General features: G+C 42.6%; 1 protein-coding gene across 9 annotated transcripts in view; it reads right to left on the bottom strand.

Annotated features, from left to right (window-relative positions):
* The window catches only part of FOXP1 (forkhead box P1), a 399,727-nt gene that overhangs the window by 157,449 nt on the left and 215,028 nt on the right, over positions 1-27,250 (bottom strand). For 7 of the 9 annotated variants that reach the window (XM_054161346.1, XM_054161354.1, XM_054161309.1 and 4 more), the window contains one exon: positions 8,755-8,936. In XM_054161346.1, coding sequence (XP_054017321.1) covers positions 8,755-8,925 — 171 coding nt within the window. In that variant the 5' untranslated portion in view covers positions 8,926-8,936. Of the gene's footprint in view, positions 1-8,754; positions 8,937-18,314; positions 18,337-20,010; positions 20,279-27,250 lie in introns of those variants that run through there. The other 2 variants (XM_054161321.1, XM_054161340.1) reach the window with 2 other exon arrangements.

The raw sequence follows: 27,250 nt of genomic DNA on the forward strand, positions 1-27,250 counted from the left end.
AACCTCCAAAGTTGTGGGTCTGCTGCTGATTAAAGACACAAGAAGGTACTAGGGAAGATCCACCCTCTGCCCACACAGCCTCTGTGAACAGCTAGGAGCCCTGTCCCTATTTTAGCACGTATCTCACTGATTACTGGAAAAAGAAGGAAGAGAGTCAGTGGTCTTACAACATTTCACTAGTGTTGCAGTTCTTTCCTGGCAGAGGGTTTTTGGTATCCATGATAATAACAAGGAAAATTTAAGGAAAACTTGATTTGAGCACGTCAACAGCAACCACATTCCTTTAGCTTGTGATCACTCTAATTCAAATAGACAAGAGTTGTATTTTTTTTCCCTCCCTCCTTTCCTGCACTGAGTTTCCAGGTAGAGTGTGTTAAAGCCTGAAATCCCACCTGAACTTTGGCAACCCTGTCCCCCCCCCCCCAAAAAAAAAAAACAAAAAGGGAGGAAAAAAGAAAAAAGGGGGGGAAAAAAGACCCATACATAAATATTTGGCAAAGCGACCCATAGCAAATTGCGTAATACCAGTTAAAAGTTGTGTTTTTTAAGTATCAGCCCCAGAGGTTTTATCTGAAATAAAATCCTGATTACTTCAGATTCTAGAGGCAATCTGTGACCTCGCTCTGCATCTCCAAATTTGAAACATTTGTGGCGTGCCCCCTCGACAACGATGCCTCTTGCTAGAAAAGAACAAAACCGTCTCAGAAACTTGCTTGTTTCACTTAGCAAGGTAAGAAGGCCCCAAACACACACATAGGGATCAGTCCAGCCTTGAAGCTTGATCAAAAGAGGTCACCCAAAATCGGAAATACAGTGCTCTGTCAGGCAAACATCTCCAGGCACATAACTTTGTGCGCCTGTAAGCCCATCAGTGTTTCTGCCTGTAACAATCCCAGTCCTCAGTCCTTATGGTCATTAAATGAGAATCAGGATTTTCACAGAACACAAGGAATTATATCCATTTCCTGCATCATTCTCCTTGCTTTGCCTGGGAACATGCACTTCTATATGGGCTGGGAGCGAAGGGCTGAGGGCCCTGCATTATGTTGCTAGCTAGATTAAATAAGCCTAACTCTGTCCAACCTTCCCTTGACCAACCCTACCTTCAGTACCTCTGAAGAAAAATAAAGAAGGAAAGGGAAAAAAGAAGAAAAATAAAAGAAAATAAAAAAAGGAAAAAGAAAAGAAAGCCCCTTAAAAGAAAATGAAGAAATATGATTAAAAATAAATTGAAAAGCCGAACTTGTAATAAAAGCTGGCACTTGCCCCAGGCTTCAGAAACGTCTCAGACACGACACTGACTTTACAGACACTCTACAGACACAATATATAGCTTTTAAAGGGGGCGGGGGGAGATGCATTTGCACTATTTAAAACAGGTTGCAAATAAGGTTTCTGTTTTGGAAACGTAGGGAGTACAGCTAAGAAAACACAGAGCACAGCAACAAAACAAGCAACACTCATCCTACAAAACTGTCATTATATAATGTTGCTGTTTACACTAAGCCTCCAAAAATTACCTTCTGTTAATTTTTTTAATTAATGGGGTGCTATGTAATTAAATAAACTCATGGAGAGTAGGCATGACTTCTGCATTTTTACCTCATATCCCAATCTTTGTTTACAACGTCGCCGTTATAAATTACAACAGTACTGTTGATATTCTTCTCACTTGCTGTGAGCTCCCAATGGAGCTCCACAGAAGAAAGAACATAACACAGAAAACCATGGCATGTGATTCTGCTCTCATTTTAATGTATTTAAGTCAGACAAAACTCCACTGAAATCAACAGCTACATTAGTGAAAACTACCGCAGTTCCACCGCTAGCTCCTAAGGCACTGCCAAACAATCTCCCCATGTGCAGAGCCTTTCCAAATAAAGTTAAATTACTTCTAAAATATCAGCCATCCAGGCAGCTTCTTATTAGTGTGAAATTACTTAAGCCTTAATTCAGCAAGGTACTTAAGCACATTCCTAATTTTACAGGCATGAGGCATACCAGTGACCTTAATAAGACTAGTCATGCACTTACATTTAGGCACATGCTTAAGCATCTTGCAAGGTTAAAAGCCACAGTGAGGAGCAGTTCCATGTGAATTAACAACTGCTTCACACCTTCATAGACACTCTACCATTTTAGGTTTGCTATATCCCAGGTTTGGTTGCGCCACTTATTAGATAACCCTGAATGTATGAAGATCAGTGGAGGAGGAATAGTCTCTAATAATCTGAATAACATCAATCATTTGACATAGGCTTTTAATTTCTACCTGATGCCTACTGAAAGTCTTTCACAGTGCCTGTGTGTGCTGGCTAATAGCTTTGAAGCATTCCTTTGTGGAGTTTCCCTAAACAGCACTCCTGAATGTGTAACTTTATTGCTGATGAGTAAGCACAAGCAAATACAAGGGGAGAGAGCACACCTACGAAAACAGCTGGGAACAAACATACCACAGCTGAATGTTCACATGAGATGCAAGGCTGAAGAACAAACCAGCAAACACATTTCAGAAGCTACATCTCTTCAAAGAGCCCACATAAACCTAAATGCTTACAAGATGATCTTAATTTAGCAGGAGAAGCAAAAGCAACTATTGTAAAAATAAAAACTAAATAAATACAGAAATAGACATCCCATAGCCTAAAGAGGACTTCTGGATTTGGATGTGCACATAATCCAGGTGATTACATGTCTAATGACCCAGCTGCTGCGTGTACCTGCTTGTATCCAGACACACAACTGCAGAGCTCTGGGTGCCAATGTCAAGGTGCTTTGAGGACTTGTATGCAGTTATTTATCAAAGACTTTGGTGGCAAAAATAAAACAAAACCAGGCCAAAGAAAAAACAATAATCTCAGCAAGTGCAACAAAGTGGTAGTTTCCCCTTACCCTTCAACAGTTAAGGAAAATTTAAGGCTTGTTGATGTCAATAAGTAGTTATAACAAAGACATTAGAGATAGCAAGGGGGGAGAATGCTGCATGAATGTTCTCAGCATGGTTCATTGACAAGAGATCTAAAAATTGAATTATTAAAGGGGGGGGGGGGGGGGGGGGAAATCATTGATTCTAAAATCCAGGCAAGGTAGCCAGCCTATGTTAAAAACTTATTTAATTTTTCCAGCGCTGCTTCATTCCCAAGCTCTCAGAGCCGCGGCTTTTCCATCGAAAAGCAAAAGACATTTTACGCACAATTTTCCCTCTACTAGAAAGAGGTATATTGTGCCCTTCAGTGAACATAAAATTGATATTATCATCTCTTAGTTTATATCTCACTACTTAACCTTCAGATTAAAAGTTATTAGATTTGAATGACTAAGAAGACATCATGTCACCTTCTGTTCAATGTTGGGAGATGGCAGAACTTGGGGGAAAAGTCTGAGTGATAAAAACAGAAAGTTACCAGGAGCTTCGAGTTGGCTTTTTCCACACCACACCCCCCACATTCTCTGATCAAACAGCACAAGCTCTACAAATGTAGTGAACTTTTCACCATGCTCATCAATTATCAGTTCCCTGCAATACGAAATCAGACACAATCCAATAGCCTGCATGGAGTTCAATCTATACTTTCAAAACGCCTCTTTCAATAGCAACAGCAGATTAATAATTAGGCTTTATGCCTCTTCAGACAGAATGACTCAACATGAACGCTCCCTCAAAGTCTAACAAACAAATTTGGCCTAACCCAGTTATGTCAATATAAAACAAAGACTTTATCTGGGATCTAGTTTAGCAGTTTTGTTCTGAAGAGATAAGTCCACATCATGATCAGTGGGACCATAAACCTGATGCAGTTTGTAACCTCTCCCCACGGGTTTTCAAAATAAGATGAAAATCACCAAACTAGTAAAAAAAAAAAAAAACAAGCAACATTAATTTGCACTGCAATGTAGTCAGATAATTTCCAGGCAAATCTTTTTGATCTGCCCAGTTAAAGCAGCCTCTCAACAATACACCAAATCCCCCATTTCTTGTCCCTCATTTTCCTTGTCCTTGGACATGAACAGAATCTGACAAACCCACACAGTCCCCCAGAGTTTGCTTCCTTCAGCCTAACACTTCGAATCCCAGCATTTCTTGAAACAACAGCTGGCACAGGGCTCAACCGTGGCTCATCACATCAACACCACAGGCACCCCAAATGCAGTCAGTGAGACTGTGAAGACATCATTGACTTGAGCACCTAGTCCAAATTTCTTGTGTCTATCAAATGTTCTTTTTGTGTCCTCTACATGAACAAAACTGTATTTTTCATTTGTATATATTCAGTGGAATAAAAGTGTAAAAAGTACAAAACAAGATGCAATGAAATCTATACAACGTTGTCTCTTTTTTTTCCAAGGCAAAAACCCCCTTCTTTCCTTACTTTGTGGACACATGGCAAAACAGTATTTACCTAAGCTCTTCAGAAAGCTTGAAGTGACACTTGATATTACAATATAGTTCCGCTCAAAGACAAAGTGAAGAAAAGAAACTTCCCTACAATTCTTTATATAAACTTCCTCTTTGTCTTTCCAGGTACTAGTTGCATTTGTATTGCTATTCCTCTTTGTCATAAACACAGTCACCTTGCAACCCTCTTTATCAAGCTATCTATGCACTACCTGAAAGTACACTACACCCCATCAGACAAGCTATAGGTTTACATTATACAAACATTCCAATTCTGCCTGCTCAGCACAGGTTGTCAATAAATGCAAGCCATTGCAAAACAGCAATGTGTGCTCTCTCTCCTTAACAGAACACTGATACGAGCCTGCCAGTTCTGCAAAATAAACTCTTTGCAATCTCTGTAGCTAATCTGTCAACAAATTACTATTAAAGACATACCTCCTAAAAAGTTCAAAAGCATTCTGGATTAGACAAAAGATACTGAGCTTTATACTCGTGGGGCAGTACTTGAAGTTCCAGTATCAAAGTGGATCTCGCGATTGATGTGGAGAGGTTTGTATCTCTGCCACCACGCAACACAGCATTGGTGTCTTGCTGCTTTCTACCAGAATTCAACTTTGTATTCGTTCTCTTTGTTCAATTTATATTCTTGTTTCAATGCTAATAATGCAAAGAGCACTTTAATGAATAGTCCTGAGGATAAAAATAAAACACAATAAATAATATTTATTTTATAAGCCGAGCCAATAAAAAAAAAAGGCTGGCTAGGACTGAAGCATCAAACCTTCAATTTCAGTAGACGTCAGAAACCACTGAAGCAACTAAAGCTGTGATCATACATTAAAAGGCAGTTTGTCCTCATGAGCCTTTATTTATTACTCCTCAGTAGGCAAGACTCACCCCATTATTACATACTTTCTGTCCAAGCTTCCTTCATCCACAGCCTGACTTTCAGCTTCTGGGTCACTTCAACACCAATTTTGCACCTTCCAGACATTTTCTGTGATGCCTCAAGAGCCAAGAAATGTTGCCAGACTCTGCCTGGTACCCAGTTCCCATGTCTTCCGCTCCATCCCTTGGTTCTGCCTCTGTGGACACCTTTCGGAGCAAGCTCCTGAGCCCCACTGCCCGACCCCATGCCAAATGCCTCCTTCTGATCTCTTCAAACAGTCCAATGACCCAGATAACCTTCATGTCTATTCCAAGTTTATAAGTAGATCAGCAAAACCCTGTTCATTCTACTTCATCCTGACAATCATTCCCATGAGATGTCAACCACTGTCACCTGTGGGTCAGCAACAGCAGGAGGGCAACTTCTCCCACCCTCAGTAGTTCCAAAATCCTGCAGGAAAGAGGCTTCCTTCCTTTTCAGTCTGGTTCTGGGGATGATTTCTCAAACTCTTCCACAGACGTACTGTCCCTGCAGAGTCACTTGTATTGCCTTGGCTTTCTTACTTCATGATTACAAACATAAACATCAGTTGGAGCTATTTGGTTTTATTATACATAGCAGAACTCAACCCCACACTTGCTACTCCCAGCTTAGCAGTACATTTTACAAGATTGCTAATGCTAAAATAATTTAGCATCAAATCACCCTCTTTCTCCTTGCATGGCAGAAACACACTAGGATGACATGGGAAACACAAAACTGGTCCAACAAGTCCTCCCTGCACCTCCTCTACGAGAGTGCTCACACCACACACTGCTCCTTCAAACACATGAACATCTGTGGAGCTCCATATTTCTCCATGGTAAAAATATTTATAAGTTTGTAAACCCGTGGAAGCTTCCTTAAAAAACCCCAAAGCATTTCTGTTTTCCTCCCTCATACTAACAAAGCCATCACTCCTTACAAATTCATAAATATCACCGAAAATGTGAACCAGAATTCAGCCCAGATGCTTTACACAAGCCGTCGCACGTCCAAGTTTCTCTGCTCTGCCACACTCATCAAGGGAACGCACAAGTAAACCACAACAGCAAAGCTCAAACTACCCACCACTGATTTTCTTTTTCTTCTTCTTCTTCTTCTTTTTTTTTTTTTTTCTCCCTTCCCAAACAAAACAAGTGCCAGGTGGCAAAAAGAAAAGATTTGAATGAAATGCTCTTAAGAAATAGCTGTTTAATGCAGATCTCATTCATTTGTATTGAAGAAGCATTTTGTACAACGCATTCTGTTAAGTGACCTGAGAGCATATGTTGTATATGGAGAAACATCTAAACATTATGCTCCATGTTGTATGTGTATCTGTAAATGCTTGCATTAGCTGTCTGAAAACAACGGGGTTTTCTTCTTTTCAGCGTTTAAAAATATTTTCCAAACACAAAGATTGATATTTTTATGCTAGCTCTGATGATCCTTTTGTTGTTATCAGGTCTTTGGGGTTTGGGCTTTATTTTGGTTGGTTGGTTGTTTTGTTTTTGTTGTTTTTTTAATAACTGCCTTAAACTTTATAATGGACTTGCTTTCTAAAAGATGCACGCCATGGAGAAGTTAGTCATCAAAACCAATTAACAGCAGAATTCAAACACAGAACATAAAGGTCTTTCAAGAACTTGGAGAAAAGCAAGCTCCCCAGCCACATTTATTGGACTGGCAAAGGATAAATAAACTGTAAGCTAAAATCTGAGCTGTGTGAAAGCAATCCCAAACCTAGCAATCCTGCTCCCTGCTCCCATAGGGGCTGGCAGCACTTGTGGCTGTGCTGGGCACCATCTGGGGGAGGGCTGGAGGACCCAGGTAGGAATGAATTGGTGCCACTCCTTAATTGACCGAATGGGTGGCTGTTGAATGACACAACCCATTCCATGCAAGATTACGATGTTATCTAAGGCAGCAGGAGCCCTCGGGATGGCTGTGGAGAAGCCTTGGCAGGAGGGGCCAGCAGTGAAGGTGGATAACTGGTGGTAGGAGTGGAGGAGCAGTTCTGGTCTCTGGTGTGTACATTTTCGCATGACTCCCCCTCTGTTTCTCCCTGCAGAAAGCAGCGTTGGAAAATTCCATAGCACTCCTATGGAAAACACAACGTAACAAACTCATCTTGATACGAAGCCTTTTTAAGATGAGACCTTTGTGTTGAACATATTTTACTGCTCTGCTCCTCTTCTACTGTCCTATATTAATCAAAGCTGTAACCCCTGTTGTCTTTGCACTACGAATCAGAATGTGCCCCTGGCGAAGAATGAGGGAAAAGTCAACAGGAATTAAGTTTCAGTGCAACTGTTTACTCAACTGTGGCCTGCAGTTATTGAAATTTTATCCGTGGTTTTGTGTGACTACTGCAGTAATGAATTCAGCATGGCTGTGATTTTCTCACTGATGGTATTCTCACTTCAAGTAAAAACCTGTAGGATGAAAATGATTGAAACAACCCAAGTCTGTGCATTTAGTATCATCCATTTTTCTGACTTGCTTAATTATTGCAGCTTTCTGTCTCAGGTTGGCAAACGGGGGTCTCCCCTGCTCCTCCACAAGCCTTTGCTTTGCTTTGTTTTTGAGTGCAGGATTTTTTCTTCTCCACAACAACCTGCTGCAAAGATCGCTGTACACTTAGGGGAGTCTTAACCAGCTGCCAATCGCTTATTTAAAAGGTTTTTGCATTAGAGAAGGTGCGGGTGAGGCGTAAGTGTGTTCACCATGGCTCTGCTGCAGCCTTTGTTCCCAAGCATGTTAACGACACATGCCCAGAGCTTTGGTGCAAAATTTCCTCAGAGGGTTTCAAAATATTAACAGGGAGAAGATGACGACAAAACATACTAAGCAGATACATTTCCATGGGTGAAACTCGGTCACTTCCCAGAAAATTCCTCAATTAAAACAGAAAGGGCAAAACGCACAACTTGGTTCCGATTCTCCTGAATTCAGGAGTACTGCCACAGGATGGATTGATTTATTTATTCGGAGGTTGTGCCGCAGCAGATACCTCCACAGCCTTTCTCACTAATAGAAAACATTCTGTTGATAGAGGTTGCTAGGTTATATTAAAATTTGTTGCAAAAACAAAACTTAATGTTAGTGTACTTTCCACCCAGTGACATACTCTGGAAACCAGTTATTTGTAAACAGCAGTTCACTCAATCGCTGCCACTAGACTCAACACATTCAGGCAACAGAAGCACATCCTGATCTTTGGGTATTTCCAAGGAACAATTGAAAAAGGAGCCCCAGAAGAAAATTCCAGCCTTTCCCCATTACATTCACAACTGCAGTCTCCTAAGGATAAAAACGTACAGAATGTCTTAGGCAAGTCCTAAAAGCATCCTCTGGCTGGCAAATGCGAAGGGTTTGAGAGGGGGGAGGTTAAACATTTCATTTTTGTCTGGAAGTAAGAAACTTGGATTACATCTTACAGTACCTGCTGCTGCTGAAGATGTGCTAAATCTGCAGCCCCAATTTCAACTGAAGGTGTCTCGCCGTTTGATCTCACTTCCCGCAGGCTGCACTCTAGTAAATGGTTGCCACCGCTCGCTCCATTCTGAATGGCTGAACCGTTACTTTTTGTCTCAGTCCCAGATTCTTGCATCATGACTCAAAAACCTGAAATAATTTAGGGGAGGGGGGGGGAAGTGAAAAAAAAAAAAAGGCAGCTGTTAAAACAGTTGTTGTGTATAAGGAGACATGCCTTGTTTTAAATCCTGCCAAAACCGTAAACATTTGTCATTTCCCTTCATACCATTTATCTTTCATTAATGGTTCATGCTACTAGTTTATGTTTATTTATCTGTTGGTACAGCTATAATTTTAGTAAGTTAGTTCTGTTCTATATATAGTATTATTTACTCAACATCTTTTTTCCCTTAAGAGAAAAAAAATAATAAAAAAATATATTTTTGACCGAACGCACAGAATACATAATTAAATTTCTCTAGTTACATCTGGATGCTTTCCTTTGAAACAGATGAGTCATTCGTTGCAACATATGATGGACAATATCAAAACCTTGAGGTAGCCTGTGTAGGGGGCAGGTAGGTGAAGCAGAGCATTCACTATTTTGGTTTCCATTAACACCAAGATATTGCTGCATTAGCACCTTTTATTACTCTAAAGCAATTCAGGCCAAGTGTGGGATCTGCTGGACATCACCAGTTTTTGCCTGGGGCAAACCACTTCAGCTGCTCCCAGAATGAGGCTTTTGGGCACATTTGTTGGCTATGGATTTGGTCTGACTTTGGATGCACTACTGCATTACAACAAAGAACCTACTGCATTACATCATCTTGGTAGCCACAGATTTTCACAGACAGATCTTGACCCATGGTGGATGTCTGTCCTTGGGTGAAGGTTGTGGGACCCACAAAAACAATGAAGATGAGTTCCTGGAAACTAACTGGCAGTTTTTGTGCACAAGTTGACTCTCCCAAGCAAAGCACATATATCAGACTCCACCTACAAACCACTACCTTTGAGATGTTTTGATGAGTTGTTTTATGGGCATTTCCACCTGAAAGGCCTCAAGTCCAGTATTTAAATGTTATTAACCTGCTCTGCCAGCCCATCTTTCCCTCAAAGCTCCTCCTCCCACCCTGACCCAGGGGCAGACAGGGTATGGAAAGCCAAGCTGCAAGCACATTGCCTACTCCATGCTAACTCAACACATGCACATGTGAGCCAAATGCTCTTGTGTGGGACGGTTCCCCTTGGAAGGAAGACATTTTACGTTTAAGGAAGAACCAGTTTGAATTCAGTAACTACCCTGGGTCAAAAGGAAGAAGAAAAATCTCTTCTCTTCCAACATATAAGGAAAAACATCAATCAGAAAGGGTGAGAGCAAGGAATGTATTTCAATGGAAAAGTACTGAGGGAAGCTCTTTCCCTGGGAACTCTGCAAGTGTAATTCTGAGCTTGCAGCCACCAAAGGTGCAGTACTGGCTGGAGACAATGCCTCTTCCCAGTTCTGGCTGCCTGGTGTCTGCTGGTCCCCAAGTGACATTCAACATCAGATGCCACATGTAGAGGTCTATCCCTGCCCAACACACTAATGCCAGAACTCTCATTCATTCGCTAGCTTCAGATAGTGGAGGATCCATACAGATGACAATTAAATGTCCTACCTAAGAAGCAGCTGACTAACAAGGGCTGTTTCACCACTGTGCTCCAACATGAGTGGTCCTCCCTGATTCACATTTGAGATGGGTGAACCACTCATTAGCCAGAGCCAGCTCCAACCATGACAAGCTCTATCAACACTGATGGCCACCCAAGCAGATGGACAGTGCGAGGGTAGTTTCAAAGCTTCTGATTGCATTTAAATAAATTTCATCTGCTCCATGAGAATTTCTTCCAGTCTGTTTTGTGAAATCTTTGAAAGGGCTTGGAGGCTCACTGTAAGGCTTCTGTTGACTCCCTGGTAAAAGCTCCAGAGATCCAAACAAACTTGCAGCTTTCCTTACACCACCAGCAAAAGCTTTTGGGTTTTAACATGATCCTGCTCTGACAATGACTGAGCATGGTGTGGTTTTCATTTTTGGCACTATAAGGCAAGCCCACAAGCATGGTAAGGCCTAAATAAGTGTTACATCTACCAAGCAAGGTTGGATTACACATTGGGAAGTGACTGCATGGCACAGATTGCTTCCGCAGAAGAGACATGACTGAGATTCCCCAGACAGCTCACAAGCTACTCCAAAGTATACCATGAAATCTTTCTATGCTGCACTACTAAAAAGGACATGCTTCTTTTAACCAGAGAGAAATAAAAAAGAACAAACTGATTTGTTTTCTGCTTCCATCCAAATTTGGGGTCAAGTGTCAACTGGAGAAAATCAACCATGACATGAATGACCTCAGCACTGGACAAGGATGACCACCATCTAAGACTGGGTCAGCAGGTTAAAGCCAGAGACTCATGTCTTTGATTACTGTGACGTACAATGGCAAATGGTGAGCAAGCACATCACCACCACACAGAACACACCTCAGAGAGAAAGGACATACTAAGGAATTAGTGGAGGGTGCCTCCTGTAGACACCATGGTAGAAAGAGATGCTAAAACCAATGTGCCAAAACAGTCGAGGCACTTCTGATGCAACAAATTGACTGGATAAACTACTAAGGAGGGTCAGAGAAAACACCAACCAAAGCTCCAAGATACCTCTGACAGCAGTAAGAAGAATGTGCACCACTGAGGAGCAGATCTGTCACTGCCTGATCACGAATTGTTGGCTTGCCCTTCTGAGCAAAATATCTCCAGGACACAGCAAATAATTCACAACCAAACCAGTCAAGAGATTATTTATTGTCTGTAGGATTGCAAAATGCTCCTGGAAAGAAACAACAGTAGAAATTGCTACAATTTTTCCAACCTATAGGACAGAGAAAAAGATGGATTATTTATAGTATTTGGTCACAAAATATCATAGTTCTTGAGAACCTTTCCCATGACAAATTTAAGGCTCTATTTTATCATTCAAAATACTCCAGCCAATCACCACCGGAGCTGCACATGGCTGGCCCCAGTCCCTCCACTGCCTGTACCCACTCTGTGTATCACATCCAGCAGAATCATCAGCAGATATCAAGGAAATGGAGTTTGCAAAGGGAGTATCAAAAGAATGAAAAGAAAATGGTGATGTTTGGACTTTGAAAAAACTCTTTTACAAACAGCAGTGAAGACCTTTGAGCAAACGCTGCTTTAAAAACACCCATTCACAGGCAGTCAACTTCAATATAACTTCAACTGGATGCCAATACAAAATGAATCCACTTTGCCACAATACCTCCAACAGAAAACAGGATTTTCAAGGGAGAGAAGATAAAACTGTTTATTTCCTCACTGTAGTCAAATGTGAGGTGACATAAATAATCGCAGTTCAGTTTGATCATTAAGCGTCATGTCATGAAAATCAACCTGCGAGAGCTTTCTGCAAGAGTGATTATTATTTGTCTTTTTGAGCACACCTAAATGAGCTGAGGTGATAGCACACTGAGGATGGCTGAGATAATTGTCTCTCCTCAGCACAGAGGAGCAGGCCTCACAGAAGCCTATTAGTGAAGTCTGTCACTCAAAATTATGACAGAAAAAAGCAAAGCAAGGTTTGCTTTATGCAACATGATTAGGTTCTCCGGGAACGGAACTGAAGCTTCGGGTCTAGTACCACAAACTGTGATTTTGGCCTGAATACAACCCCAAGCAACCTAAACAGTGCTGACAAAGCTGCTCTGCATAATGATTTATATATATAGGGGAGACCTCATTGCTCTCTGCAGCTACCTGAAAGGAGGTTGTAGTGAGGTGGGAGTTGGTCTCTTCTGCCTAGTCTCAAGGGACAGATTGAGAGGAAATGGCCTGAAATTTCACCAGGGGACATTTAGATTGGATATTAGGAAAAAAAATTTACTGAAAGGGGGGTGAGGCATTGGAACATGCTTACCAGGGAGATGGTGTAGTCACCACCCTGGAGGTGTTCAGAAAACATGTACACATGGCACTTCAGGACATGGTTTAATGGCCATGGTGGTGTTAGGTTGACAATTGGACTCAAGGATCTTACAGATCTTTTCCAACTAAAGCTATTCTATGATTCTATGAAAAGCTTCCTTGACATTCAGGAGATCATGTTCTGACTTTAGACACTTAATGTCAAAAAAGCATGTCCATCCCTTGTGTTTTACAAAACAGAATGACTCTCCTATCAATTCTACAAAGGAAAAGACAGATTTAAAGCTTAAAATAGGTAGGTTCTTACCAGTGGATTGATTGTTGGTTGGTTGGTTTTTAATGAAACTCTATGATATTTCACTTTAGGACAGATACAGAAGGACTCTTAAGATTATTAGGGATGACACAAGATGTTTTTCCCGTATGAAGGGACCAAAGCTAAGCTGCAGTATGAACAACAACATGTAAAATTTTATCCTGAGATCAAAGAGCACATAATAAAAGAACTGTTCTTCTATGACTTAATGCCAGCTTGGTTTAAAAAGTCTCACAACAGCGATCAGTTTCTCAAAAGCCCTCTGCACAAAACCTTTTCTAGCTTTGAAGTAGAGTCAAACACAAAGCCAAAGCCATACAGTTTGGCCCATCTCCTTGGTGAGTATGTTACATTGAAGGTAGTTGAGTGGAATCAAAGCAAGGCACACACTGTCAGGAGGAGGACAGCAGCTGATCATCTTCCAGATGACTTGGACAGAAGTAGGCTAATTTCTTTAAGAGCATGGCCAAAATTGAAAAAACAGAGGTTGGATGTGTACTTCAGATGAGTCAAAATGATCTCTCTGAGGACTCCAGTGTTGGTGTTTTGAACTAAAATGACAGAACCTGAAGGAATCCTAATTTTGAAAATGCTCTCTGCTAATCCATTAAAAGGAAAAAGAAAAAAGAGGTAGTAGTCTGTAACATCACAAAGCCCAGATGCTGCAGATACACGTCTCACAGCTCCACTGGACTATTTAGATAAGCAAGGTTAAGCATGGAGATTAGCAGGCAGGAGGTGGGCACTGAAGTGTGCAATTTCTGCAGTTCTTCTCCTAGTCTAGTTTCTAAAGACTAAGCAGCATTGTTTAATGCCAGCACGAGGGAGGCTTTACCAACCAAAGCACCTGCCAGAGCAAGGACCCACAGCAAGTCTGAAAGACAGAGGGGCTGATATTCAGATGTATTTAGATGCCTCACCATACACAGAGGCATCTGGCGAGACATTTTTAAGACTTCTGAATAAGCACCAATCTACATCTTTAAGCATCTCATCACCTTTAAAAAAATATCCCCAGGGTCTTCTGGGCCTTAAAATCTCTGATTTAATATCCTTCCAGACTCAACCTGGACTACAGATTCAGGATGTAGCCTTCATGTTTCAAAGTTACCTCCAAGGCCGATGGCTATATTTCAGTCATTAGCACTAGGAGGTGTTTACCAATACATACATGCACATAAAGATCATTCCTCATGTCAGTCCCCTGGGATCGGTGCTAGAGCAAAAATGTTGTCATCATACAGCCCCTTCGTCACATTTCTGGAAGATATTAAGCTAACAAAAAGTTCAGTCTTTATTCCAGGGCAGTTAATTAAGGTTGACCAAGTCAGGCAGAAGTAAATTAACTTGGCTGATCAATTATTTATATGAAGCAGAATAAATGCCCTTAAAGAACTTGGCCCAGCCATGAAAGGACATGTAAATTAAACACAACACAGATTGATAAAATATATTTCTGCTTTTTTAGGCAGAAGAGTTAATGGTAAAATCAGATTTAAGTGATCAAATCACAAGACCAAGTCCTAAATTCTCCAGCAGACATACTGTCATCCATGCAGGGTTTAGAAGTAAACATTTTACCTATTTGCTGCAAGCATCTCCCCAAAGCAAGGTCAGTTTAGAGCACTTCTCTGTTTAATTATGGAAAAAAAATAATCAAATCAAATCAAACAAACAATGTTTGGAAGCATCCCATGACAGTGCAACGCTGCAAAGACAGGATATTACCTCCTGAAAATGAAACGTGCTTCAGAGCGCGACCAGCTCTGGCAACACACAAAGCATGAGCGAAGCTGCTCCTTACCCCAGTGCAGGTAACCAAAGCAAGGCAGAAGCAGCCTGGCACTCCTCGTCACCACCCCCAAGGACCACGACGGCTTTCCCAGGAGACCACTGTCCAGCTCACAGGTGGTCCCTTTTAGTCCCGGTATCTTTGGAGCAAGTGCCCTGCAGGGGGAAGCTCCTCAGGCTCCACATCCCAGCACCACTCCTGAATTTTTCCAGGAACATGCTTCGACGGTCCCCAGCTGACGCCAAGACCCCCATCTCCTGCAGCTGACACCCCGTCCCTAGGTCGGTGAGGCGGCCAGCAGCGCCGACCCACCATCCATGAGTTCAGCAAAAGAAAAAGGATTCACCAGTGGAAATTAAAAGCCTTGTGAAAGGTAAGGCTTTGATCTACCGTGGGGGAAGGCGTACAGATGTTCAGCTGCTCATTTACTAAATTACACCATGTCACAATTAACTGTGAATCAGCCAGCTTCACATGAGCAGCTCGAGGGCTGCCACCACGCTAAGTACAGAAATAACGCCGGGGAGGGGAGTCCAAACTAGCCAGGTGGACCAGATGACTTCTCTCTGCCTGTGCTTGTGGTTAGCACGACTATTAGAAAGAGCCATCCCAACATATGGCATGATTTAACTAAATCAGATCATGCTGAACTCACCAGCCTTTCTCAACTTACAAACCCCTCCGCTCTCGTCATTGCAGATGGGTGAACACCCGTCATGCTTTTAGAGTTTTCAGTAGCCGTCATTTATCCTGCTGACAGGGTGTATTTTAGGTATAATTATGTACTAACTAACTATAGATCAACTGTCAGTACATTAGGGTACTTTTTGGATAAAACTTCATGCTTACCCCTTTGAAGGCCACTCGCCTACACACTACTGGTGGTTGCTGAATTGTGCAGGAGTATGAGAAAGGAGAAATGGATTCAAAGAGTAATTAAGGGTGATCTTTAAGAATCAACCAAAATAGTAAGGAACGGAGCGAGTCAGGCTCCACTGTCCTGAAAAGCGATGCTGAGTCACGTCTGACAGCGGCACTGGGAGAAGGAGAAGCAAACCTGGAGCAAGGCAAGGGAGGAACATGCACGGGATGTGTGGAAAGAGGAAACAAAGAGACAGCGACGAGGTGAAATCCTTTGATATTTCCTCAGCTTAAAGAGGTAATTCAGTGCATTAAAATGGATCCTTGAAATTTCAAAGGATGAGACTCGCACAACAAAGATTGTCGAGAGTGCTATTTTGTAGGATTAGAACAAAAATGTATTGGGATTTTCTATATGATCTTACCTCGCTGAGCAGGACTGTGTACTTGCTGTTATGCAAGCACCATCTTCCAATAGTGAATTTTCATAATTATAACAGAAAGGCGTAAATTTTCTAATGCATGGCAGTTCAAAAAGTAATCAAGAGAATGAGCCTGAGGGCTATTTTAATGTATGCAAAGCTAGTGACCCACAGTAAATGGGAGGTAGGCTTCAATGAATGCAAAGTAATGCACACATACTAAAGACCTGGTCTGATGAGGGACGGCTAAAATTAACACCCAATTAATTTCCGAATTGACAAACAAATGAAACCCATAAATCTACTTTCTCATTAATTTTCTTGTGGTATAATTTAAAGCAGTAATATGAGGGCAAAAACTGAGCATTATCCATCATAAATATCAAAAAAGATAGCACTGTAACACCATAAATTATGCATATTACCTGTTGTTAAAAATGATTAATGTATTATCAACTTTATCGTGCACTGTGTATGTCTAGACGTATCTAAAATCTGAAATTTCATTTAGTGCTGAGGAAATAAAAAGTCCACAGAAATGGGATGATCTGCAGCACATCCCTGGCTTTGCCTCCTGACCCAGGTGTGGCCCTGGTGCTCTCATCTTGGCTGGACTTATCCCAGGCTTTGGGCTGGCGGAGGTTGAGTGCATCACAGAGTTGACGTGCTGAATCCCCCCAGGGAAGGGAAACAAATCACTCTGCTCCCATGGTATTCCCATGAGCTGACCTGCAGCTCTGGCACCTGGGAGGCCTGATCCCCTTCGGTGCCCTCTTGATGCTAGGGAAGAGCTCCTCGGTGATGCAGAGCCATGGTGAAGGGAGAAAAGCTAAAAACCTAACAAGGAGGAGGAAAACATGAAGGCATCGCTGAATTCAGTGAGCGAAAAGCCAGTGCTTTCCAAAACTGCTTGAGCACATCACCTTGGCCAGCGTGGAAGGACATGAGCTGCTTTACCTCGTCTCTGTGGGTCATGCCAGTAACAGAATACATAGAATACATAGAATACATAGAATAAACCAGGTTGGAAGAGACCTTCAAGATCATCGCGTCCAACCCATCAACCAATCCAACACCGCCCAAGCAACTAACCCACGGCACCAAGCACCCTGTCAAGTCTTCTCCTAAAAACCTCCAGTGATGGCGACTCCACCACCTCCCCAGGCAGCCCATTCCAATGTGCAATCACTCTTTCTGTATAGAACTTTTTTCTAACATCCAGCCTGAACCTCCCCTGGCGCAGCCTGAGACTGTGTCCTCTTGTTCTGGTACTGCTTGCCTGGGAACAGACTGAACTTCCATGAACCTGAACCTCTGCCAGGGCTTATGCCCATCCTCAAGTGCCCCAAGTAGCAGCTTCACCCATCCCATCGAGATACAGGGCGCCACAGCTTTTTAATTATTTAACTACATACGATGACACAACCTGGTTTTCACTGTTTGGGTGCATGGCTTGCACTGCCTGTGTTACTTCTTCCCAGCATCAGTGGCAGAGCCACTGGACCTGAAATTCTTTGGAGGCAGCTCAGTGAAGGTTGACTGATGCTCTGCAGGAGCTGAAATTTAAAAGGACTCTGCTGAGAAGAGAAGGAGCGTCAGGAGCCTAATCCCACTTGTGCCACACTGACTTATTGTGAAATTATGGCCAAACAACTTAACTTCTTAGAAAATCGGTCACTGAAGTCACCCCCAAGGAAATCTCTTCTGATGGGGGTGCTGCTGACCACAAACACTGAAAACAGAGAACAAGCAAATTCAAGAGAAATAATTAGGCAACAAAAGGTTGCCTTTTGCTCTGCTTAAAAGAACTAGATCTGGTCTCCATGAGAAGCTTGTGCACCAAAACACGCCAAGCTGTCAAGATAACGGGTCTCATTCCTTTCCTAGAGGTAAGACTCAATTCCGCTTTTCCCAAATGAGCTTTCTGCATCCTCCTATTTTACACATGCTCCCAGAAGTTACTCCTAGTCTCACCTCAGATAAACAAACCCCCTTTGCAAAGCCAGCTCTATCTCAATCTATGCCTCTCAGCTTGACAGCTATTAAAATCCATATTCAGCATGAGGCTCATGCCATAGCTGCATAAAAGCTCCAGAGCTGGGCCACTTCCAAGCGACTGGCAAATATGATGTAATCATTTACATACCATCATCAGCAGAGTGAGGTTCCTTCCTCTCTCTTGGGGAGAGCTGTCTTTCAGTCGTGAGCTTGACAGAAATCATCCTTACCATCACTGGGATCATCATTTACTTTAAGGAAGGGAATGGCAAATGGCCAAAAAAAAAAAAATCCCAAACCAAACAAGAAACCATAGCTCTTTGTGCCATACGACTCTGTGACTGCTACCGTATGGATGCCAGCACCACCTGCACCACAAAAAAGGCTCCTCCAGAAGGAAGGGCACTTAACTGCAGCACGGTGAGGTACAGAGCTGCTTTGGTGGCTGTCGTCCCTCAGGAGCTACCCACCTGCTCATCCCAGCCCAGGTGCAGCAGCTTGCAGGGCTCCCCACGGTGTGGTGCAAAACAGGAACAGAAACTGCAGAGCTATTCTCACAGCCCGGGACGTATTTGTTTGTACGCACACTGCTCTGAGCTCACAACATAAAGCCTTCCAGTCTGCCTCACAGAAAAACAGGCGACTGTTCAACCAAGTAAAAGGCCAAAGATGCATTTAGTAAACATGGTTAGTTTATGCTAGACAGCAGCAGCACTGCTACAGCAAGACGAGATCAAACCTCACAAGACCAAGTGCTGGCTGTAGATGAATTAGACTCCCACCCTCCACGCATATCTCCTTTAAAGTGTTTCTAACCTCTCCACCAGCCTCCAGAAGCTGACAACCACCACAAAGCCAGGTGCAGCTTTGCAATACTTCTGCACAATACAATTTTCACTTCACTGTTTTCATTTAGTTTAAAGCAGTGAAGGTTTGATTCATCACAGTACCACGAGTCAGTTGACGACCAGCTTGTCCACTTACACACTTCAGGTACCTCCTGCTTCCCCTCCAGCCCTGACACTGCTCTGGTAGCCAAAGCCAACAGTATGTTTGGACCACTGAAGCAAGCTACTGAATATAATATATCACATTTTATATGCACATTCTGTTGCTTGATTTTCCAAAGCATGAAAAAGGACAATTATTTAATTTTATCCTTCAAAAGCTTCTTATAAATGTATATTCAAGATATTTTAACAGATTAATTCACACCTAAAGGAACAGACAGCACCTTCATACAAACAGAGTTAACATTTCTTTCTCAAGGTCACTCTAAGAGGGTTCACTCCCTTTGTGTGCAAAGCCCTAACAATTTACTGTTAGTGCTAACAGGTCCTGCCCGGCATTTGAAATCCAAGCCCCATTCAGAAACAACAACAAACAATCATTTTGGAAAACAAAGATGGTATGAGCGAGTTTTTCTTGTTCATCTGCAAAGCGACCCAAAAGCAACAACTGCCAGGATGGCTCTCTCTAATTAGGGCTCCCAGAAACCAAAGAGCAAACAGCCAGCATACAGAAATTAGCAGATGTAAACGCAGTTTTCCAGTTATAGAAAGCAAAGCAGCTCGGTCATCTCACTCACAGGAGGAGGAGCAACAGAGCACGTTTTTAAATTTGGGGTGTTTTTTTTCCTTCTCCATTCAAACATCTCTGCTTCTGAACCAGAGATTTTCCTCAGATCTCCTCAGAAATAAAAGTGAAAGCCTTGCCTTTTCCAACTCCATTGAGGACATGTGCATCCATTAAAATCTGACATCAGAAAAGAGAGAAGCCAAAAAGCAAGCCCCCGACCAAACGCTGACACGGAATGCAAGGCTGTACACCTTCAGGGTGATTACCTGGTTCATAGCCCTATATCTTTGTCCTAGACCTTCTAACTCCTTGTTTGCTCCATGCAGGATTTTCTAGCCATCAGCCGTCTACCGCTGTGCTAGTCGTCTTGCACGAGTGCTCTCTCCCTTCTGAAAAAAGCAAACAACTGGATAGATATCATTACACTAAGGAAATCTCTTGGAAAAACCAAACAACTTGCTAATCTTTCTAGCCCCTTCACCCAAGTTAAAGATAAGCAAAGCAAACCAAAGTGAGTTTCAGCCACATTCCAGGGACAAGCTCCCCTTTTTCTCCTTTATCAAAATCCCAGCATTTAAAGGTTTTTTTTCCAGACCTTGCAGGATAAACTGCTGCTCACACCCGCAAACAAAGCAATATTTGTTTAATAACTGATTGCTGCCATGGGTACAGTAAACAAGGGGCCCAGCATTTGTGTTTATGAACAAACACATCATCTTGCAAGAGCAATTTAACATTAACCAGGTGGAATAATCAACAGATTTCATAGGTGACACTCGGGGCAGGACTAATGTAAACAGAGCAGGGAGGAGAAAGGGGCCACTCTTAGGGAATCAAGGTTGAGGCAAATGCATTACAGAGTAAACAGCTGGGAAGAACTCAAGACAAACAAATAGTCATTCTTCTGACATTTCGAGAAGCAGAAAGGTTGTACGTTACATACATCAGCTGCTGACCACCATGAAATCAAACCAGTTGGGGACCAGGCCTTCTTGTTTACACAGTGCCATGTTTGCTTATAAACAACAATTTGCTGTTACCAACCTCGCATTACTCATTGCATAAACGAGCAGATCAAGTGAAATCCTGTTAACTCTTCTGTGGACCAAGGGTTGTTTTTTTTCCTTCCCTTCAACAACAACAAACAAAAAGCCTTTGCAGTCTTGCTGTGCAACGTCAAGACAACAGGCAGCAGGGGAAAACAACATAGCTGTGCATCTGTTCTAATAAAGGGGAAAGAAAGGAGTAGAAAACACTTGAAAGTGTTCTGCAAAACAAGATTTACTGGCCAAACCACTGATGTAAAAGATCCATTTGCATTTCTTTTAAAAATAAATAAATAAATAAAAATAAAGCAGTAACTGCAAAAGGTAGGATGAGAAAATTTCATTTCTCTCTTGAACAAACAAGCAAAATGGCATCTTTCTACCCAACTTCATCTGCCCAGCATGACCACACATGCATACACATACATCTGTGCCCATGCCAGCTGCCTGCTCCCCTCCTTGCGCAAGGCTGAAGCAGCAGGGCATAGTTCAGTCCTCTTCCTCCTCCGTTTTGTCTCCCCTCCTCAACCCTCTTCCTTCACCACTCTGCTGCCCTTGCAGATCTCGACAGCTCTTTTTTGTTAACCTACAATGGGGGGTCAGAAGCTCCCCCGAGGTCTTCTCTCAACTAAAACCCTCTGGCCTCCAACTGCTCCTCATCCAATATCCATCTCTTGGCCCTGAGGCACTGTGACATTAGTCCTCAAGGTGCCCAAGATGCCAAAATCTCCAGGATTTGCTACCTTCCATAAAGCCTTTCCTTTCCCATCTCTCATCCCCACAAAGTTCAAGAAGTTGCCCACTGCAACACCCTCCTGGGAGGTTTCTGTAACTTCTCTACCCTGAACATGAATTTCAGAAAAGATCTGAAATACAGGGAGAGAAGATGGATAGTCCTATTAGTGGGAGTTAATCCAAGGCTCCAGGTTACATTCCTGCCCTGACACAGTCCCTGTGTGTGACCTCCAGAAGTCTCTTCATCCCTCTCCTATGTAAAATAAGATGCTGTAGTCAGATGGGGTACAGGATGTAGTCATGGTCTATACCACAGTTTTTTTTCCCACCTGCACGGTGGCCCCTGGTTCACCACTGTCTTCTGCTGAGCACCAACACCAGCACCAAACAGAGAGTAAAAGCAGGCAAGTTTCAAATGTACGAAGCATCCAAGGTCACAGCTGGCCCTGGCACTGCACTCCCCTCCCTTGCCATTTCATGTGCAAACAGCATGGTGGCCAGAAGCCTCCCCTCTCATCATTTTTTCACAAGTTTTAGAATATTTGGTGCTTTTCTTCACAGCACAATCCTGGGCATCCATGGCTGGCCAAGAACCTCTGTTTTCTTTTTCAGAAAATATTTAGCCTTTTGTTGTAGTAAAATAATAATATATTGAAAAAAAAAAAAAAAAAGGAATAAAAGAAAAAGGTTCAAACCCATGAAATCAGTAAAACCTACTAATAAGGCAGGTATTTAAATAAAACCCAAATGCAGCATTGTTCAGGCAACTGCCTATTTTTTAATACATCAGGTTGACAGCATAATAGCGGCCAAGATGAAAGGTGCGACTGGAGGACGGGGTTGGCGTCCGCACACCAGGAAAACAGAAGTGCTGCCCCATTTCCTGTGCTTCAGCAGAGTATTTCTGATGTCTGGGGCTGCCAGGGACTTAACTCTGAATTAATGATTACACACAATACCCTCCTTTCTCCCCTCCCTGCAGGACAGCGAGGGCCAGCCTCACCGAACGACTGTGGGCAGGCAGGCACGGGTCACGGGGGATTTAGATATTTCACAGCGGCTTCAAAAATTTAGACACTGCAACCTGAAGGCTTCTGAAAACATCAAGCTTCACATAAAAGTCCTGATATTTCCCTACTTGAGACAACTGCTCTCACCTCAGCCTCACTGCCTGTTCCACGCTCCTTTTCCAGCACGTAAAATCACAGTTTATTCAGTACAAAGTAACTACGGTATGATAAAAACTATAAGCATATCATTCAAATGCTTTATTGGTCAAATAGATGGATGCTTTTATTAGTCCAACCTCTTTTGTAATGGAGTGCCACTGATGACCCAGTGTTAGCCTCATTCCCTGCTATTAATCACACTTCTAAGAGCTCATTTTGCTTTAAAATCTTAAGAAATTGCTATAATTTAAAGACATGGTGTCTACATAATGGGAAATGCTTCACAGATTGTATCATTCCATATAACACAGGATTTTTATGGCAACGCTGACCACGATACCAAGGTATTACAAAACTCAAATAAAATATTTTATGAAGAAAATCTAAATGTAAACTTACTTTTGCATTTGTGGTTTGCCACATCCATAATGTTTTAATCACGGCCTTTTGGGAGTCGCAGTCTTTCAGCTGTGTGTGGCTTACATAGAGGAACGCAACAGAAAACACTCCCCGAACAAATATCAACGGAACAAAACAAAATTAAATGAGAATTTAAATACAATGAAAGGATGGACCATGAGAGAGACTGTTCAAGTTGTATTTTAACAAGGGATTTATCCTTCCATCAGCTGTATTATCCCTTTCTTTCCCGCACAGGGAAAACAGATGATGTTTACTGCGAAAAACTTCCATGACAAAGTGGAATTTACCTACACTGAGAATTAAATTAATATAATGATGGTCTTAACCCGTATTATTAAAATGTACATTGCAAAATGTTTTGACAATGTCAACTGCTGCAGGAGGGAAAACATATTTAAGACAATTTCAGCCAAATGCAAAAGCAGAAGCCTTCCATTTTTCAAATGTAAAGTAAAAAGCATCTTTAAGCATCTTCTTATGAAAGAAAATGCAGTGCAATTATGTTATATGGCACACACAAAAGCGTGCTCTTTCCCTCACTTCTCTAACAAGATATTAGTACCTCCTGGCCTTAGGAATACTATGTGTAAATCACATCATATTCAGAGTGTCTGAATTAATTATAATAGGAGCTGGAGAGAAATGTTAACTTTCCAGGTTGTTGCTAAGGATTAGCCCTTGTTTACAATTCTGTATTTATAGAACAAGAAAAATTTGTCAAATGAAGGGCAAAGAGGAAACCAAGAACAAAAATCTAGCTTTGATTTCAAAACAAATCGGATCTTGCAACCATTCCCTGAAAAGAAAACCACAGTTTTTAATGTGAAGATGCAAATGAGTCTCAGAATATAAAAATGTTTTATAATTCTGTGCATCCAACACTACTAGATGTTATTTAAAGAATTGATGTTAGCATTTCTCATCCTCACACAGCAAGTCCAGGATGCTGCAAAACAGCATCTATTTAAAATGGATCATGTTTCTATGGGGCACTGGGTAGCTGGCAAGGCTGAGGGAGAAGGCAGCAGAGCATTTGGCCCCCAGGGACCACATTTGTAAGGATGCATGGAGTATTCCAAAGACAGCATGCTAGCAGGAACAAACCTCTTGTTTTCAACAGCCTTACATGGAGGTCTGAATCTCCAACCAGGGGACAAGTCAAGAATCTCAAAACCATTGGAAAAGACACTTTGGCTTCCCCAAAGGCAGAGAGCTTGTGATGTGAACAAGACACCCTGTAGGAACAGCACTTAGGACACCAAGAAAGGTCCATCATCCAAACCATGGTATTTCTAGAGAGCGAAGGCTCAAGATGGCTCAAGCCCCAAAGGCCATGGTGAATGGTCACAAGGAGGAGACTGCCACAGCTTTGCAGGGACGTGCAGGTCTCAGGCACCTTGGCAAAACTGGCTGGGGAAGTTTATATTGCTCACCTTTCTAAGGATAAAGAAAGCACTTCAGCCTCCTGCACTTTCATTTCTTTTTGCAAACAAAGGCACACCCACTACAATTAGGTTGCAAAACCATTTTCATTAGAGCTCCTTGTTTTCGCACACTTAAAGCTTCCTAAAACCTGCAGTGCCCCTCATGCTCCCATCAGTGTGTGCTTGCGTATGGAAAACTAAGCAAGGGCTCTTTAGTGGTTTCAGTTTATGGAGCAGCAAACGGAAAAAGGCTTTTTCCCATTGAAAAAAAATAAAATTGTAACCACCAGCTTCTGAGGAGGGTGACTTGCAAAAATGCCGAGCACCCACAACTGAGGGCAGCTAAACCCCCTCAAGAATCAGGCCCACAACACAATAAGAAAAATGCACTTAGCTAAGCTTTTCTGGAAACATATACAGCCTGCTTGCCTTGCCCTGTCCAAGGGCTACAGCTCTCAGATTACAGCTAGGACAGCACGATGCAGAAGAGAAACCGTACACGTGTCTGTGAACATCGGTGCTTAAGCTCACACACACATGCTATGAAAGTACCCAACATACTGCTTTAGCATCACCCAGAACAGATTAAATGGGACAGAAGAGGTGTTTTCCTCCTCAGTTTTGTCTTCCCCAGCAACAGCTCCAGTCTGGGTCCAGAGCAAGGATCCAACCCCACCACATTGCTGTGCAGGAGACATGTACGTACTGCACATGTTCCTCAACAGCCACATGCTCAACAGTGACACACATGGATCCCAAGCACCCAAAAATACAGTTGGTACTCACTGCACTGGCCCAATAGAGGGGGGAAAAAATGTGATTTTTTTTCCACCTCAAAATTTCATCCTGTGCCTGAGAAAACTCCCAAAAAAAATCTCTGTAGAAACTGATTTGTTTCTACTCACCAAAAAAAGCACATATGCTTACTTTTGAGTCAGGATGCAGGAAGCCAAGTTCTTAATCCTTCTTGTGCATTCACCTATGGCTGAAGAGCAATGGCCACCATCAGAGATGGGTAGGAGAGGGAAAAGGAACAACTGGCCACCAAACAAGCCCCTCCAGCTTGTCTTGGCCAACAACAGCAGGTTATTGTCAGCACTCCTATGGTTGCCCATCTCTTTTCTATGCATGGTGTCACCACAGAATCACAGAATGGTGGGGGTTGGAAGGGACCTCTGGAGATACCTAGCTCAACCCCCCCAGTTTAAAGCAGGCTGCACAGGGTGAAGACAGTAGAACCATGAGGTAGTGAAACATTGGAACAGGTTGCCCAGGGATGTATTTGAGGCCCCATCCCTGGAGATATTCAAAGGAGGGCTCAACAGGACTCTGGACAACCTGATTGAGTTGAGGATGCCTCCTGCTTACTGCAGAAGGAGTTGGACTAGCTGACCTTTGGAGGTCCCTTTCAACCCAGGCTATTCTATGATTGCATCCAGATGGGTTCCACATCTCCCTGGAGAGGGGAGACTCCACAGCCTCTCTGGGCAGCCTGTTCTGCAAAACAGGGAGCCTCCCAATAAACAGCACTGTGGTTCTGCAACCTCTCCAGGGCAAGCTGTGTGGCCCTGGACTGGAGGAGTCCATCGCTGCCATGCTCAGCAGAAATTGCTCCATGCTGTAGGAAATGGCGCTTCTGGTGCTGAATCCCCAGCAGCAGGCAGGGGCCGTTTACAAGCAGCAGTGTGTGTTAATGCTCAAAACCTGCACTGGAGACAGTACTTGAACATCTCCGGCCACATGCAGGTGCATGGTCACACAGATGTGCTGGCTCCTGAACACTGTAAAGCTAAGGCATGCCGCTTCCCGCTCCAAGGGCTTGTGAAAGAGAAGGCTGCACTCTATTTACACTCTATTCAAGACAAGACTACTCAGTGTCAGGATGTACCATAAGAGGGTAATTTGCACCCTAAACTGGATCGTACACTACCACAGTCACAGACTGTATGATCTCCTCCTTTGGATTACAACTGTTTGCACAAGTCAAAGCAGAACAAGGAGAGGAACAAAACATACAGTGTATTTTGTTCTCCACTGCAGCCACATATTTCAACTGCCTCAGCCGAATTCTTAGAGTAAACACAGCTTTAAAAGAAAATAACTGGAATAAAGAGCTTCTGGAAAGTTCCTACTGATTATGCATGCAAGAATTCTGCTACTGCTTCCTCCCATCATCTGAAAAATAAACCAACCACCCAACTTCCACAACTATCTACAAAAGTGCTGTTTTTCTGAACCACATACAATCCTATCTGAGGTCTGCAAGTTGTAATGAATGCATCTTGTTTTGCAAAATACACAGAGGAGCTCAATTAAATGAACAACTGTAAAGGAAATAGAGCTGATAAAGGAATTAATGCTCCGTGTGCCAGATCATAACATAGCATCTAGGATAACAAAACTGTGTCAAACATGCAACTGCTGAAGACTTAAAAAACATGAAATTAAGGGGAAAAAAAGGCAAAAATAATGTAAGCATGTGAAATGAAGATGTGCAAAACTTACTCTGTAGAATTGAGAGGGGAGAAGTGGGCAGCTTAAAAGAATCTCATTCAGGCAATGAGAGTTAGGGTTGTTCCGCTTGGAGGAGAGAAGGCTCCAAGGAAACCTTATGGAGGCCTTCAAGTACCAGAAAGTGACCTACAAGAAAACCAACAAGGGACCTTGTAACAAGGGCTTGTAGTGATAGGATGAGGGGGAATGGATTGA

Source organism: Dryobates pubescens, chromosome 1 (genome assembly GCF_014839835.1).
Source record: "Dryobates pubescens isolate bDryPub1 chromosome 1, bDryPub1.pri, whole genome shotgun sequence".
Lineage (NCBI taxonomy): Eukaryota > Metazoa > Chordata > Aves > Piciformes > Picidae > Dryobates > Dryobates pubescens.